The sequence below is a fragment of the Salvelinus fontinalis genome, chromosome 25 (assembly GCF_029448725.1).
Source record: "Salvelinus fontinalis isolate EN_2023a chromosome 25, ASM2944872v1, whole genome shotgun sequence".
In the NCBI taxonomy this organism is placed as follows: Eukaryota; Metazoa; Chordata; class Actinopteri; order Salmoniformes; family Salmonidae; genus Salvelinus; species Salvelinus fontinalis.
The window spans coordinates 7698384-7715484 of record NC_074689.1 but is presented as its reverse complement, the minus strand read 5'-3'; the positions used below and the strand labels follow the sequence as shown (position 1 = coordinate 7715484).

Sequence of the window (17101 nt, the reverse complement as noted above, 5' to 3'; positions counted from 1 at the left end):
CGTCAAAGTCGAATGTTGTTTTTAGAAATTGTAACAAGTTAATAAAAAATGAAAAGCTGAAACGTCTTGAGTCAACAAGTATTCAATCCCTTTGTTATGGCAAGCAAATATAAGATCAGGAGTAAAAATGTGCTTTACAAATCGCATAATAAGTAGCATGGACTCATTCTGTGTTAAATAATTGTGATTAACATGATTTTTTTTGATGACTTCCCCATCTCTGTACCCCACACATACAATTATCTGTAAGTTCCCTCAATTGAGTAGTGAATTTCAAGCACAGATTCAACCACAAAGACTAGGGAGGTTCTCTTTCAATTATTTGTTTCAATTGTTCGTTTCGATACCCTCAGGGGTTCCGTGCTTAGTCCCCTCCTGTACTCCCTCTTCACCCACAACTGCTAGGCTGCGCATGTCTCCAACACCATCATTAACACGACAGTGATAGGCCTGATCACAGACCGATGAGACAGCCTATAGGGGGGAGCTCAGAGAACCGGCTGTGTGGTGCCAGCACAATCTCTACCTCAACGACAGCAGGACAAAGGAGCTGATCCTGGACTACAGGAACGGAGGGCTGAGCACGGCCCCCATTCACATCGACAGGGCTGAAGTGGAGCGGGTCGAGACCTTGAAGTTCCTCTGTGTCCACATCACTAAGGATCTATCATGGTCCAAACACACCAAAACAGTCGTGAAGAGGGAACGACAACACCTCTTCCCCCTGAGGAGGCTGAAAAGACTTGGCATGGGCCCTTATATCCTCAAAAAGTTACGCAGCTGCTTCTTGGCATAGGACCGCAAGGTGCTACAGAGGGTAGTACGGCCCAGTACATCACGGTGAGAGAGGATGGCCCTAAAAATTGGCAAAGACTCTCGCCACCCAAGTCATAGACAGTTCTCTCTGCTACCACACGGCAAGCGGTACCGATGCACCAAGTCTGGAACCAACAGGACCCTGAACAGCTTCTACTCCCAAGCCATAAGACTGCTAAATAGTCAACCCCCTAAGGTCGATGTCCCTATAAAAACCTGTCAGTTTATTCTAGAAGATAGGTTTTTTACATTGAAGCGTCTCAATCCACCTCACCCACCTACGTTCCACTTACGCATCTGCGGTGAAAGATGACAGAGCGGTGTTTGTCAGACCATGAGACATCCCAAAAATCGGTCTGCTCACAAAATCGTCTGTAGTCGCCAAAGAGTTTGGTCTACAAACTCTCACGAACACGATGGTGTTCTCCGTTTTGTCCTACGACCTCCATAAGTATCAGGAGACACGTCTGAAGTTGGTACAGCCGATCTGCCAACTTCTGAGGCGTCCCCTCTGTGCAAAGGTGAGACTCTCACAGACATGTACATGTCGGTTGCTCTAGGTCGCCCACAGGCCTCACAAGACTCGTCTGAAGGTCCTCCAGTACAAGTTGAAAAAAAAACGAATGGAAGTATATATGGAGACTGTTTAATGCCAAAAATATGGGGTTAAATACATGTAAAAAAAGAAATATATATATTAATTAAAAAATATATATGTTTCCTGATATCTCTCAGATATAGGAGAGACACTTCAGAACAAACTTCCTTTTGATATTTTTTGGGAACTACTGGTACCCCAAGTTATCGTTACTCATTGTATATCTATAACTACTTTCATTATTACGTGTTTTACTTTTCTATTATTTCTCTATTTTCTTTCTGTCTGCTTTGTTGAGAAGTAAGCATTTCACTGTTAGTTCAAACCTGTTGTTTGTCAAAGCATGTGACGAATAAAATGTGACTTGATTTATCTCAAATTCTCTCAGAAGTACCAATCAAAAGTGTCTGTTGGAGACAGACGGGCAGAGTTGTCATTCTTGCTCTCTTCTTCACCAAAGGCTGTCACTACTCTAGCTCTCCTCATATAAACTGGATACCTGTTACCTGCTCACAAGCAAACCATGAAGGATATCGCTGCCGAGCATAGGTCTTCAGACACTCTTGAGAGTACTAAGCGGAAGGTTTTTGTTTTCGAGTAGAAATTCTGTCTCCTTTGGTAGCTAGTGTCACTGCAAGCTATTGAGTTAGCCCACACTTCAAGGATTCTGCTTACTGAAAGGTAAGCTAACCACACATGCATACCCACAGCTATAGCGTTATACAGTGCTCAATATTGCTAGCTGTTAGCCGCAAGGCTCCTAACTAGTTAGCTTGGTGGGCTGTTTACACAGGCTACTCTTCGCTAGTCACCAGCCGGAAGGCTTCTAACTAGCTAGCCTACGCCATCTGCATGTTGTTCACACAACAAACATTTTCTCTGGGTTGCCATATCATGCCTTGTACCTCGCAATGGCCACGGCTATCCCGTCACAAGACGATCGAAGAAATTGAACCCCCACGTTCTTGTGCCTCCACAAGAACAAGATTCCAACCCTCAATGCATTAATTGCTTGAAGAGGGAACATGCCCAGGAGGCGCTCGAGGACCCCAAGTACCCAAGGCGACAGGTGAGGCTCAGCTCCCCGCAACCAAGTCCAGCTGGGGCAAGGTCATGGATAGCCTCGACTCCCTCCCATCACTGTCTGACAACGTAGTGTCAGGGGATGGCGAGTTGGAGAATGACGAGGATGACGATGAGACCAATCTCACAGAAGTCCTTGAGATAGTACAGGAGTTGGGGGACTGACGACCCCGTTCTCCCGCCCTCTCAGGCCCACAGACCTGACGGCACCAAGAGCAGTGGAGCTGCCACTCCTCCAGTGGAATTGTGTGCTCTATGTCTGCAAGCGTGCCGTGGCCTGACTCAACATCAAGTGGCTGTCTTCTGTAGGAGCTCAGTGCCCGTCAAGAGACCTGTACCACGGGAAGAGACTCCAGTCCCACAGAGCCACACGAAGGGAATCCAAGAGCTTGTGGGATAAACCACTTACTAGCAGGATTCTTGCTAAGGTTACCCCAAGCCTGGCAATAAACAATATGGAGAAATCCGGGTTTGTAACCCTCCCATGGTGGAGTCGTCACTAGGTCACCGCCTCAGTCCTTTGTGCCGTGTCAATAACAACACCAGCACTTCACTCCCTGGATAGGCGGAATGCTATACTGCCTTTGTTTTTTAGAAAACATACAAAGCCTCAGCCAAAGCGATTAGAGCCCTGAACGTGACCTCATTATTGTTGGCTTATCAGGCTGAGTTACTGGAGGAGGTGGGGAAGCAACTGGACTCAGAGACCTAAGACCCAGATGCTTGGGAGATGTGTATGATTACAGACTTGAGCCTCCGTTCCTCTCATAGTGCCCTCCGAAGCTGGGGTCGAACCATGAGCGTATTGGTGGTGCTCCCAAAGGACACTTTGGCTGAGCTTATCTAGCTTAACAGAAAAACAGAAAGGGGACCTTATGGATGCCCCTGTGACACCCGAGGAGATGTTCGCCGCCATGCGGCAGAAGCGTGACGTGCAAAAAGGAAAGCGAAGCCTTTAACTTCCGCCTGCCCCGCAGACCTAGGCCCCGTGGCAGCCCGTTGGTTCCTGCATCTCGTCCCTGCCTCACAGCTGGGAGTGGGCAACAAGCTGGCTTTGGTGGACTGAGGTCCCCAACTACACCGCAGTCTGCTAAGACTCCGGCTAGGACCTTGAAACAGGCCAAACCTGTAGCGAAGCAGTCTTACGCTGCAGCAAGGATACACCTTTCCATCCCTCCTACGGCTCTCTGCCCTACCCACTCTCTCTTTGGGTTTAACGATTGATACTCCTTCCTCTCTCAGAATTAATATAGCAGTGCTAGGTTACGCAAAAACATATGTTTTTATCTGTGCAGCAACTCACTGCGTGACCAGGACAACAACCTCAACAACAACAACCTCAACATCAGCAACATCTTGGACTACAGGAAACAGAGGGGAGAGCATGCCCCCATTCACATCGATAGGGCTCTAGTGGAGCGGATCGAGAGCTTCAAGTTCCTCGTGTCCACATCACTAAGGAACTAACATGGTCCACACGCACCCACTCATGTTGTGAAGAGGGCACGACAGCACCTCCTTCCCCTCAGGAGGCTGAAAAGATTTGGCTTGGGCCCTCAAATCCTCAAAAAGGTTCTACAGCTGCTCTATTGAGAGCATCTTGACTAGTTGCGTCAGCGCTTGGTATGGTAACTGCAAGGCACCCAACCACAAGACACTACAGAGGGAGGTGAGAACGGCCTAGTACATCACCGGGGCCGAGCTTCCTGCCATCCAGGACCTCCATACCAAGAAGGCCTGGAAAATTGTCAAAGGCTCCAGCCACCCAAGCCAAACACTGTTGTCTCTGCTGCAGCACGGCAAGCGGTACCAGTGCGCCAAGTCTGAAACCAACAGCACCCTGAACAGCTTCCACCCCCAAGCTATAAGACTGCTAAACAAGAATGCTAAATAGCTAATTAAATAGCTACCCGGTTGATGTGTTGAAATCAGGTTAGTTACAACCGGGGTTGGAGAGAAAACCTACAGGAGGGTCGCTCTCCAGGAACAGGGTTGGAGAGCCCTGGTCTACACCCGTTGTTTACGATGCATGTTGCAAATAACATCTTATTTCATAGAATGTGGCGCTCCGGTTTCCTGCCAGAGGGGCACTGCTACTCTGTACAAGTCAGGGGAACCCTAACCACCCGCTCCCCTGTTCAACAGTAGGACAGGTTTCCAGGGTTCACTCCAAGATGACTTATGGAGAACACTCTCCATTGAGATAGAGATCAGTTAGTATAGTTCTTCTTGCCTTTACGTTGTGGATCTCAGGAACAGAGATCCAAAAGGTATTCCTTGTGTTAGTATTTTTCTGCATTGCTGGGAAGGGCCGTAAGTAAGCATTTCACTGTTAGTTTACACCTGTTGTTGACGAAGCATGTGACAAATAAAATGGGATTTCAGGCCCAGACAGCTATCTGGTACTCCAGAGTCCACAAAGCCTCAGCTTTTCCTCATCCTGTTTTTTACTGCGATTGGTTCATGCAACCGGGCACTACCTGCCCTACCTCCCCATCTCCCCATCTCATGGGAGCGAGCAGCTGAGGAACCATCTTCACTCATGACAACACTCCTCCACGGTGCAGGTCCAAGACAAACCAGTGATGCAGCCGTCCTACTGCCCATGATTTTAACCCCCCCGCCCACACAAAAAGAAAAAAGGAAAGACAGGCCTGCAACTCTCGGAAAATAGTGCCAGCCTCTTCTGCACGATCTCGGTCTTCACAGTTCAGGTGTTTTTTGTTGTTGTGGAGAAGTAGTATGACTATAGAGATTGTTTCTCCCTCCACTCTGTTTATCCATGGTCCTGTGCCATTGCCGTACTTTTGCACGGAGAGAAGGTTAATCTTGTCGATGTCCATTTGTCATTTTCTCAGCATGCCAAGCTCCGAAGTATACAGTTTATCCATAATTGTGCTGCAGTCTCTTAGGGAGGCACGTTGCTTATGCACAGCCTCTAAGCTTTTAGCTTGGGATGTGACTATTGTGCTTTACAATCCATTCACAGCAGCTCATAGTCTCTAAAAAGCGTGGAGAAGACATATTGTTCCTTTCACTTTACTACTGCCCTTCCCCTTCGTGTCTAACATATGGATGGACTGTGCTCTACCAGCTACTGTTCGTGGCAAAAGTCTGCCCAGAAGTTTTTCAGGTTAATATACCTAACCCCCATATTTTGGCCCAGGTCGCTTTTTTCCCATTATTGCAACTTAGAGCATACGGCTTTTCGCGTGTCGCCTTCCCCGTCATTGTCCAGTGTGTGCGTCTCGCACCCACTTGGATTGTAGGAGAGCTCGGGCAAGAGTGTCATGCTCTTCACTCATTGTGATATGACTTTCAGAAAAGAGGGTGGGCCTTCCCTTTTTGATTGTATCCTTCCGAATCATGGAGACCATCATATTGATTTACAGTGCCATCGGAAAGTATTCAGACCCCTTGGCTTTTTCCACATTTTGTTACGTTACAGCCTTATTAAATTACATTTAAAAAAATCCTCCATCTACATACAATACCCCATACCCCAAAAAGAGAAAACAGTTTAGAAATTTCTGCAAATCTAGTAAAAAAAAATTTTTTAAACACTTAACATAAGTATTCAGACCCTTTGCTATGACTCCAAATTGAGCTCAGGTGCAGTGTTTCCATTGATCATCCTTAAGATGTTTCTACAACTTGATTGGAGTCCACCGGTGGTACATTTAATTGATTGGACATGATTTGAAAAAGCACACACCTGTCTATATCAGGTCCCACAGTTGACAGTGCATGTCAGAGCAAAAACCAAGCCATGAGGTCGAAGGAATTGACTGTTGAGCTCCGAGACAGGATTATGTCGAGGCACAGAACTTGGGAAAGGTACCAAAAAATGTCTGCAACACAGTGGCCTCAATCATTCTTACATGGAAGAAGTTTGGAACCACCAAGAATCTTCCTAGGACTGGCCGCCAAGCCAAACTGAGCAATCGGTGGAGAAGGGCCTTGGTCAAGGAGGTGACCAAGAACCTGATGGTCACTCTGACAGAGCTCCAGAGTTCCTCTGTGGAGATGGGAGAACCATCCAGAAGGACAACCATCTCTGCAGCACTCCACCAATTAGGCCTTTATGGTAGAGTGGCCAGACAGAAGCCACTCCTCAGTAAAAGGAACATGACAGCCCACTTGGGGTTTGCCAGAAGGCACCTAAAGACTCAAGAAACAAGATTCTCTGGTCTGATGAAACCAAGATTGAACTCTTCGGCCTGAATGACAAGCGTCACGTCGGGAGGAAACCTGGCACCATCCTTACAGTGAAGCATGGTGGCAGCATCATGTTGTGGGGATGTTTTTCAGCAGCATGGACTGTGAAACTAGTCAGGATCGAGGCAAAGATGAAAGGCGCAAAGTACAGAGAAATCTTTGATGAAAACCTGCTCCAAAGCACTCAGGACCTGAGGACCCTAAGCATACAGTCAAGACAACGCAGGAGTGGCTTCAAGACAAGTCTCTGAATGTCCTTGAAAAGGCCCAGTCAGAGCCCGGAGTTGGACCCTGATTATAGCTGTGCAGCGACGCTCCCCATCCAACCTGACAGAGCTTGAGAGGATCTGCAGAGAAAAATAGGAGAAACTTCCCAAATACAGGTGTGCCAAGGTTGTAACGTCATACCCAAGAAGACTCGAGGCTGTAATCGCTGCCAAAGGTGCTTCAACAAAGTACTGAGTAAAGGGTCTGAATACTTATGTAAATTTAACAGTTGACATAATTTCTAAAAACCTGTATTTGCTTTGTCGTTATGGAGTATTATGTGTAGATTTGTTGTTTAAAAAAAATACATTTTAGAATAAGGCTGTAATGTAACAAAATGTGAAAAAAGTGAAGGAGTCTGAATACTTTCCCGAATGCACGGTATAATGCATTAATTAAAAGATATCTATGCCTTGTTCGTACAATAAAAGAAAAATGATAATGGTTCATGTTTAAAAATCTCAGACAGAGAGAAAGGAGAGTCTTCGGACATACATGCAGTACACACAAAATGGCAATCGATCCGATTTTAAGAGAGAAGTCAGAAGAGAGACCTTGTAAATACAGTACACATGAAATGACAAGGATTGTGGTCCTCTATAGCTCAGTAGGCAGAGCATGGCACTTGCAATGCCAGGATAGTGGGTTTGATTCCTGGGACCACCCTTACGTAAAATGTATGCATGCATGTAAGAAATTGGCACAGATTTCGACAAACCTATTTTTGCTTGTCATTATGGAGTATTGTATGTAGATTGAAGAGGGAAAAAAAACGATTTAATCAATTTTAGAAGAAGGCTGTAATGTAACAAACTGGAAAAAGTCAAGGGGTCTGAATACTTTCCGAAGGCAAGAAATTATGTATAAAGGCAAGGGTGATTTCACAGTGCGGCATGTAGCTTAGTGGTTAGAGCGTTGCGCCAGTAACCCGAAAGGTTGCTGAATCCCAGAGCTGACAAGGTAAAAATCTGTCGTTCTGCCCCTGAACACAGCAGTAAACCCACTGTTCCCCGGTAGACCGTCACTGTGAATAAGAATTTGTTCTTAACAAACTTGCCTAGTTAAATCAAATAAAAATTATATCCTATAGAGGACTTCACCTCCTGGGCACTGTTTTTGGGACAGGTCTCATTAAACTGAGATTTTAGCCATATATTGGTCTGCCACTCACTTCATGAGGTTTTCCCAATGGGTTGTTTTCTGCACATCCTTGGCGCATACCCCCTTAGTTTGGGGACCTCTAAGGGTCGCTATATTGGGACTTCCCTGGCGTGTTTTGCGATATGGGAGTTGGCCATATCCCCACATATGATATATCAAAACCCTGTTGGCAAGAGTGTGAGGACGAGAAGCAAGCATGAGGATGACCAGAGGGCGGGAGAGTGGTTCCTTTTATGGAAATGTGGGTCGCACCTCATTCACCACTCAGACGTTTTCGATTGGTGCTTCCGAGAGAAAAGGCGGTACGAGAACCCCACAGGTGAGATCACACTCATAATATCGGAGAACCGGGGTTACGGAAGTAACCTTACGTTTTCGATTGCCTCAAAAGGGCACCGATTGGTAGATGTGTAAAACAAAACAAAACAAAAACAAGTACAAGTACAATCCAGGTGTGAAAAGCTCTGAGACTTACTCAAAAAGACACAGCTGTAATCACTGCCAAAGGTGTTTCCAACAGTAATAACACAACAAAATGTAGAAAAAGTCAAGGGGCGTAAATACTTTCTGAAGGCACTGTAGACCTAGGATGCTTCACAAATGACACCCTATTTACTTTACAGTGCCCATAGGGCTCTGTTCAATAGTCATTCACTATAAAGGGAATAGGGTGCCATTTGGGACACAAACCAGGGCCATTCATGTCATTAACAACTGTAATATGCATGTTCTCTTGCGTCAGGTTTAGGTGAAGGCTGCTGCTACATTTACATTAGTAATTAAGCAGTGGCTCTTATCCAGACTGACTATATAAAATACATAATATATGCCATTTAGCAGACTTTATTACACAAATGTGCATACATTTTATGCAAGGTGGCCCCAGCGGGAATCAAACCCACACACATTGGCGTTGCAAGCACTATGCTCTACCGACTGAGCCACACAGGACCACCTCCTTTACTGATGTTCGCTACAGTTATCTTTAGGGGAAAAAATGTAATACCCAGTGGCCCTTTCAATGACCAATGAACAGGGTCCAGGGCTCCAAATATCAGTGTCTGACAGTCACATTAATAACTTGAAATGAATTATTCAAATAAGCATTGGCTCTAATCCATCAAATACAAATAAAGCAGTTTTTCTCCCTCTCCGTTCCATTTTGCTCCAGCCTGGCCACCCAACGGGCACAAAAAGCAGGCGCACATTAAGGACAAAATAAACCAAGCTAAAATATAAATGAAACTCTGCCACCGCCGTCGCTGCACAGAGCCTGCTGATTACATTTCCACATCAAACATCTTAACTATTCCAAACTAAAAGGGGTTGAGGGGGAGAGAGGGCGAGAGAAAGATTGAGAATGAAGAGCAGCACAGAGAACTATCCCTCCACTGCCACCCTCCGCAGCAATTAACAATGGAGCTGTTCTCACTCAGTGAATACACAGTCTCGAACATTGTGTAAATCTGATATTCAGACCACTGAAAGATAATCCTTTTCCCTCCTCTCTTTTAATAGGAAGAGCTTAGAGACTAGAGAGAAGAGAGGGCCTCACAATGATCCATCATCTGCATCGCAGCGTTTCCCGGCAGCTGCTGACACACTATAATCCACAGATCAACTGTACAAGGAAATTAGGGCCATAAAACAGAACGGAGCTCCTTTCTTCTTTTCAATTCTTTCCTCTTTGGAAATGTTTCTATAGGACGGAAGGGGGTGGGGAAAGGGGGGAGGGAAGATGTGCTGCAGCTCCACCGACTAGGCTGAGGGAGAAAGTATTTTGTTTCCATGACAAGAGGTAAAGTGAGAACGAGAATGTAAAGGCGAGCAGAGCCACAAGAGCTCAAATGAGAACGGAAGTTAAGGACGAGAGATGTAAAAAAAAAAAAAAAGCTATATTATCCATTTAACATTTTGAATAATGCAGGGTTGCGGGCATCTATTTTGCATTGCAGATTCCACCTTTCCACCCCTCTCCTTCCCTCCCGCCATTCTTTCATTCCTCTCCCTCTCTCACTCCCTGGCACAAAGTGGCCCCGCCTCAAGGTTAGCAGAAATAGACACTGTGTCTGTGTGTGCCACAGCGAGACAGGAGAGTCAGTCTGCCCATGCAAAGTAGGAGGTTATCTGCTGCTTCCGACTACTTGCTGCATAGCCAGGGTTCAAGGGTCACGGCGGCGCATAAACAAATAAAACGAGGGTCACTAAACACATCCAACAACCCCTTAAAGCCATCCGCTCCTCGCTACGCTCTTCAAAGATAGACGCAGATGCATGTCAGATTACATATTTCTTCTTATAAAAGGACAAATTAAAGATTTGCGAAAAAAAATCTGAATTCTATGTGAATAATAATAAAGGGCACGGGAAAGGATCAGTGATGTCTAAAAATGATACGTTCCAAAATGAAGCATCTAAAGAAGAAAATAAACTCGTTCCCTGGGATGTTTGCTTGTGCGTGTGTGTGTGTGTGTGTGTGTGTGTGTGTGTGTGTGTGTGTGTGTGTGTGTGTGTGTGCTTGAGTGGAAAAGTGTGAGAGTATGTTACAGTGGGAGCTGCTGTGTGTTATATACATGTTTCCTGTGAAACAGATAACAGGATGAAATGACATCGACTCCACTCAGGGTTTGTCTCAGAGAAAGAAAAAGAGAGATAGAGAGAGAGAGCGTTAGACAGACAAGACAGGGGGGTAAAAGGGGTATTCAGGAACCCTTGGAGCTAAAACAGAAGCAGAGATGACAGAAGTGTCACAAAAGAATAGGCACATCAAGACAAGCAATTTCAACAGAAGTGCTTGTGTGCGCTTGCTCACTCGCCAGCGCACTTCTCGACATGAGGGGCCTATTTTGAGTTAGTGATCCAAAACCATCACTGGAGGCTCCTCAGCCTCTCTGGCAGCCAGGCCCTCTCTCACTGGGTCCTCTGTCTGTCTGTGGCATCACACATGTTTATTCACTACTTATTACAGTGAGATTGCAGACAGTAAAAGAGAGACAAAAAAGAGTAAGAAAGAAGGAGCAGCCAGGCCCAGCCAATCGGAATGAGTTTTCCTCATAAAAAGGGCTTTATTACAGACAGAAATATTCCTCAGCACCTCGTCAGATGACCCCACAGGTGAAGAAGCTGGATGTGGAGGTCCTGGGCTGGCGTGGTTACACGTGGTCTGCGGTTGAGGCCGGTTGAGTATACTGCCAAATTCTCTAAATGACGTTGGAGGCGGCATATGGTAGAGAAATGAGGATTCAATTCTCCGGCAATAGCTCTGTTGCACATTCCTGCAGTAGGCATGCCAATTGCATGCTCCCACAAAACTTGAGACATCTGTGTTGTGTGACAAAACTGCACATTTTAGAGTGGCCTTTTATTGTTCCCAGCACAAGAAGCACCTGTGTAATGATCATGCTGTTTAAGCAGCTTCTTGATATGCCACAAGTGACAGATGGATCAATTATCTTGGCAAAGGAGAGATGTTCACTAACAGGGATGTGAACAAATTTGTGCACAAATTTGAGAGAAATAAGCTTTGTGTGCGTACGGAACATTTCTGAGATCTTTTATTTCAGCTCATGAAACCAACACTTTACATGTTGTGTTTATATTGGCATGCTGACTACAGGAATGTCAACCAGAGCAGTTGCCAGATAATTTGATGTTAATTTCCCTAGAGGATTTGGAAGCACATCCAACCAGCCTCACAACCGCAGACCACATATAACCATGCCAGCCCAGGACCTTCACATCTGGCTTCTTCACCTACGGGTCCGACAGAGAACAGCAACCCGGACAGCTGATGAAACAGGGTTTGCACAACCACAGAATTTCTACACAAACTGTAAGAAATTGTCCCAGGGGTGCTCATAGACCTCACCAGGGTCTTGACCTGACTGCAGTTTGGCATTGTAACGGACTTCAGTGGGCAAATGTTCACCTTCGATGGCCACTGGCACGCTGGAGAAGTTTGCTCTTCACAGATTAATCCCGGTTTCAACTGCACCGGGCAGATGGCAGACAGCGTGTATGGCGTCGTTTGGACGAGCGGTTTGATGATGTCAACGTTGTGAACAGAGTCCCCGTGGTGGCGGTGGGGTTGTGGTATGGCGCAGGCATAAGCTACGGACAATGAACAGAATTGCATTTTATCGATGGCAATTTGAAACGCGCAGAAATACTGTGACGAGATCCCGAGGCTCATTGTCGTGACATTCATCCGCCGCCATCACCTCATGTTTCAGCATGATAATGCACAGCCCCATGTCGCAAGGATCTGTACATAATTCCTGCAAGCTGAAAATGTCCCAGTTCTTCCACAGCCTGCATACTCACCAGACATGTCACCCGTTGAGCATGTTCGGGATGCTCTGGATTGACGTGTACGACAGCGTGTTCCAGTTCCAACCAATATCCAGCAAATTCACACAGCCATTGAAGAGGAGTGGGACAACATTCCACAGGCCACAATCAACAGCCTGATCATCTCTATGCAAAGGAGATGAGTCAAATGGTGATCACACCAGCTACTGATTGGTTTTATGATCCACGCCTCTTCCTTTTATTTAAAGATATGTGACCAACAGTGGCATATTTGTCTTCCCAGTCATGTGAAGTCTATAGATTAGGGCCTAATGAAATTATTTCAATTAACTGATTTCCTTATATAAATACTCTGTAAAATCTTTGAAATTGTTGCAAGTTAAGTTAATATTTTTGTTCAGTGTAGCTACGGTACATAGCTAACAAAGACATACAGCGCGAGACAGAGATAGAGAAGTCACACACATCGGTACACTCACCTATGAGCGCTTCAAAGCAGTTGGCCATGGCATGCCTCAGGTCTGACTCCCTACAGAGGTCTGGGCCGTGGGCATACAGCATGAAGCGATCCAACTCCAGTTTCTGGCAGAGCATGAAACATACCAACACATACAGTCACAATTTGTACCATGCAATACTAGGAAAAGCAACAGTTCACTGGCCTGCTGGGCCAGTATGGCACATTTTCTACTAGCGTGGTCTGAAAAGTACTAGCTTTTAAAAAATAAAAAATAAAAATTAACACCATCGCTGTTATATGATAACGGTTTCTCCTGGTGGTACTTTGACAACTACACACTGGCCACTTCCATGTTTACCTGATACAGCGACCGGCCAGGTGGTGATCTTTTGGGGTTGAAAAGGTTCCGAATCCGCCAGTCCGAGTCACTCTATACTGTTCTGTTCGACATGATACTCAACTACAGTAAAAGGTCTATAGTAGAGAGAGACAGAGTAGCCAGCTGTGCCCTGATCTGTAAGCTCTCACTGTGTCGGCCCTGGTCAAAAGTAGTGCACTATATAGGGAATAGGGTGCCACTTGCGAGTCATATTTGTTTGTTTTCATCTCAAATAGTATCAATCCTCTCAAATAAGTGACCTGTGCATTTGTTTCTATATTAACAATGTGTGCAGTCTTATTTTCCAGTTGATATCAAGTATTGTTTGCAAGTATTGTTTGCAATAGCAATGTAGCTACTTTACCAAATTAAAATTAAAATACATGACTATGCATCAACAACTTCAGACGATTCATTAATTAGAAAGATAAACGTGATAATTACATTTGGAAGGGAAAAAAATGAATATAAATACTAGGCCTAAATAACTTACAGGGAACTTGCTGTTCGACTTTCAAGTTTTACAAGTGAAGTGTCGGCTTACGCTTGTTGCTTTCTGAAAACATTTTTCAAGAGATAATTACAAGTGTTCTTGTGCAGAGAAGGAGTAGATGTTTCGCTGGCTTAAGAAGAACTGGGAAACAACTTGGCAACCGTTGCATATTGTATCACACTCACTTTCCTGTAAATGGCAAATTGAAACGAGCCAAAGAGAGGTTGCGTCCCAAATAGCACCCTATGCGTCCCAAATAGCACCCTATTGCCCTAAGTAGCGCATACTTTTTACCAGGACCCATAGGGCTCTGGTCAAAAGTAGTGCACTATATAGGGGTATTGAGTGCCACTTGGGATTCATGCACCCAGCGATAGCGCTAACATGAATGCAGGCAGCTGCATCTTGGTATTCAGGGGGGAGCAACATGAAAGATTAAAGATTTAATTGCTTTTCTCCACATCATGGGATGATTAGTGTTCTTTCTCCAACAACAGTGCCAGTAGTATGGCAGGCAGAAGTGTTTGGCATGTTTTTGGCAATACGCTGTTGCCACAGGAGAGGGGCCGAGAGGTGTGTGTGTTTTGTGTGTGTGTGTGTGTGTGTGTGTGAGCTTGGTAATATGCTGCTGCTTCAGGAGAGTGGCATCTCGGAATGGGGGAAGTTGGGAACGGTCCGTAGGGAACCTGCAACACTAATACTAGACCTAAGAACAACAACCTTTTAACTCTAATTACAGACAGAAGAGGGAAAATAGAGAGAAAGAGAGATGAGAGGGGTGTGGTGGGGGGGGAGACAGAATTACTTCTCTCCCCTGTGTACTCTTACAAGGAAGTTATAAAGGAGAGGCAGAAACAATAAAAACTGGTTTCTATCCATCTCTGTGGTGAACACTCTCTTATTGGTGCTCATATCCACACTCTGTTGACCTTTAGAGTAGAACCGTCTTAGGCTGTGTTTGAAATGGCACCCGATCCCATACAAGTCTTTTATTTCTATTGAACCGTTATTTAACTACATCAGGGATCATCAACTACATCCCTACATCAGGGATCATTCAACCTGGGCCGATTTCTTCTTGAGCGGATGTTCAGGGGTCCGGGAACATAATGGGCGTGTTCGACATTGCAGCCGACTTTAAAGTCAAATCTACAAATCATCTTGCATCATCAATAACCACTCAATATTATTCGTAGCTCAGTCAGTCGGTCACAATTTACCCATGACACATCACGGTTTTGATGCACTCAAACATGGACAATTGACATAAGTAGTAGCAACAAAAAAAATGTGCAGCGACAAGCTCCAACGGATATGTCGAAAACAATCATTTCAAACCTTGCTGATATTTGTAGACGATTACATATCGCTCTCTATTATGCGTGGGAATACTTTGGAACAAATTTCTTAATTTGAAATCCCTTGGAGCTGATTTGTAAATGTGTTTTTATAGTCTTATGTCCCCCAAAAAATTTCCACTTACAGAAATAAAATTAACAGTGCCAGTTGGGGAATTTTGCCCTACATAGTGAACTACATGACCAGATCCCCATTGGCCATGTTTAAAAGTATTGCACTATGGGCCGGTTTCCCGGTTTCCCAGACACAGACTAAGCCTAGTCCTGGATTTAAACATACGTTCAGTGGAGAACCTCCATTGAACACACTTCTTAGTCCAGGACTAGTGTTACATCGTTTTCCTGGAAACTGTCCCTAAAAAGGGTATAAGTCTCACCTTTGCTAGCATGGCCAGGTGCTGGTTCTGTACAATGGCTGTTCTGTAGGTGGCAAGCCCTCCTTCCTCCAGACTGGGGAACAGGTAGTACAGATGAACACTGTGGAGACAGGAAACATAAACAGAGCCGTTAGATCCAAGATGGCTGACGATGGGTCACGATCCCCAGCTGTGTGCAGGCAACCAAAGACTTGTTATTATCCAAGATGGCTGACCATGGGTCACCGTTAGGGCTGGGCGATATATCGAATTACCGCCATGTTTCAAATGCCTGTATCGCAGAATCAAGGTTATCATTTTTTTTTTTCATTTTTAGGAACGTTCTGTCTTTTTGGTCTCGTCTGCTCTCCACTGTGTACATTCCCACTTGCAGACACCGAGCCCCTCCCCCTGCCACTAACAAAGACGAAAGATAACTTCTTCCTCTCGGACAAGCAGTTTAAACTCTCGCTATTTGCATTTTAGGTTTGGTCCAACAGAATCGGACAGCGAAACGCTTAGACATTATTATACTCTGATAGGTGAGAACATAACAATGGTATCATCAGAAAGGTTGTCTCAACTCCCAAAATGTAGAACAGAGAAGAACGTACTAATATGACAGTACCAGTTTGTCGCGCGCAGTGCCACACATGTAAGTCACAGACTTATGTGCTAGCTGTCTAGTTTGTGTTTCATAAATGTACAATGAGCAACAAAAAAAAATACATTTATATAAGGAATTAGCAACTTGTTCTCATTCTGAGAAATAACTATTTTCTTATCAGGTAGGCCAATTGATTTCAATATCTGAACAAACTGAGCAGGATGTTAAAAATAGTTGGAGATGGAAAGGAGAGTGTATTCGTAACAGTTCAACTGTTCTACATTGTTAGCAAGCAAATAGATCCAAGTTGGCTAGACTTGAAATAGAATGTTTAGCTGGCTACTCACTAGCACTTGGGCTTGTGCTCGAGATATTGTTTGAGACCTGAGTAAATTTTCTATAAAGTCTGCTATAAGAAGTTGGTCATTATTAGTGGATGTGCATTTTGAATGGTTCTCGTTACATTTGCAACAAAAAGAGCATTTTCATAGACTTGAAATCCCGATCAGTGATTATTGCAACAACAAAAAAGCTGGTTAAACAATTTACATAAAATAATACAAATAGGATGCCATGAAAAATTCAAAAGTATTAAAGTATACATTTAAGAAATCTAGAAGCCGCTGTTGAAGGATTTGGTTGGTCTTATGGTTGTAGAAGGCTAATATTTATCTTAGTTATAATTCCACAGGCCCTGAATTCATTAGATTATTGCTGATTGTTTGAAATGCAGTGTATTGACCTTTAATTGTACAACAAAGCTTTTTCGAGAAAACATAGCATTATTGGAAAAGTAAGGATTTCACTGTTAGTCTAAACCTGTAGTTTACAAAGCATGTGACAAATAAAATATACTTTTTCCAAAAAAATCTAAAATTTAGTTTTCGAACCATGATAAAAATTAATAAATAAAAATCAGCATACAGGTTAACAATGAAAGTCTATCAGCATGTTGAGAGATTTTGTTTTATTTCATGCTTCAGTGTATTTAAAT

The 17101-nt window shown here is 44.4% G+C and overlaps 1 protein-coding gene across 4 annotated transcripts in view; it reads right to left on the bottom strand.

Moving 5' to 3' along the window:
• drosha (drosha ribonuclease III) overlaps positions 1-17101 on the bottom strand; it is a 125731-nt gene that overhangs the window by 71528 nt on the left and 37102 nt on the right. For all 4 annotated transcript variants that reach the window (XM_055881250.1, XM_055881249.1, XM_055881252.1 and 1 more), the window contains 2 exons: positions 15522-15621; positions 12934-13036 (listed from right to left, as the gene is read on the bottom strand). In XM_055881250.1, coding sequence (XP_055737225.1) covers positions 12934-13036; positions 15522-15621 — 203 coding nt within the window. The remainder of the gene's footprint in view (positions 1-12933; positions 13037-15521; positions 15622-17101) is intronic.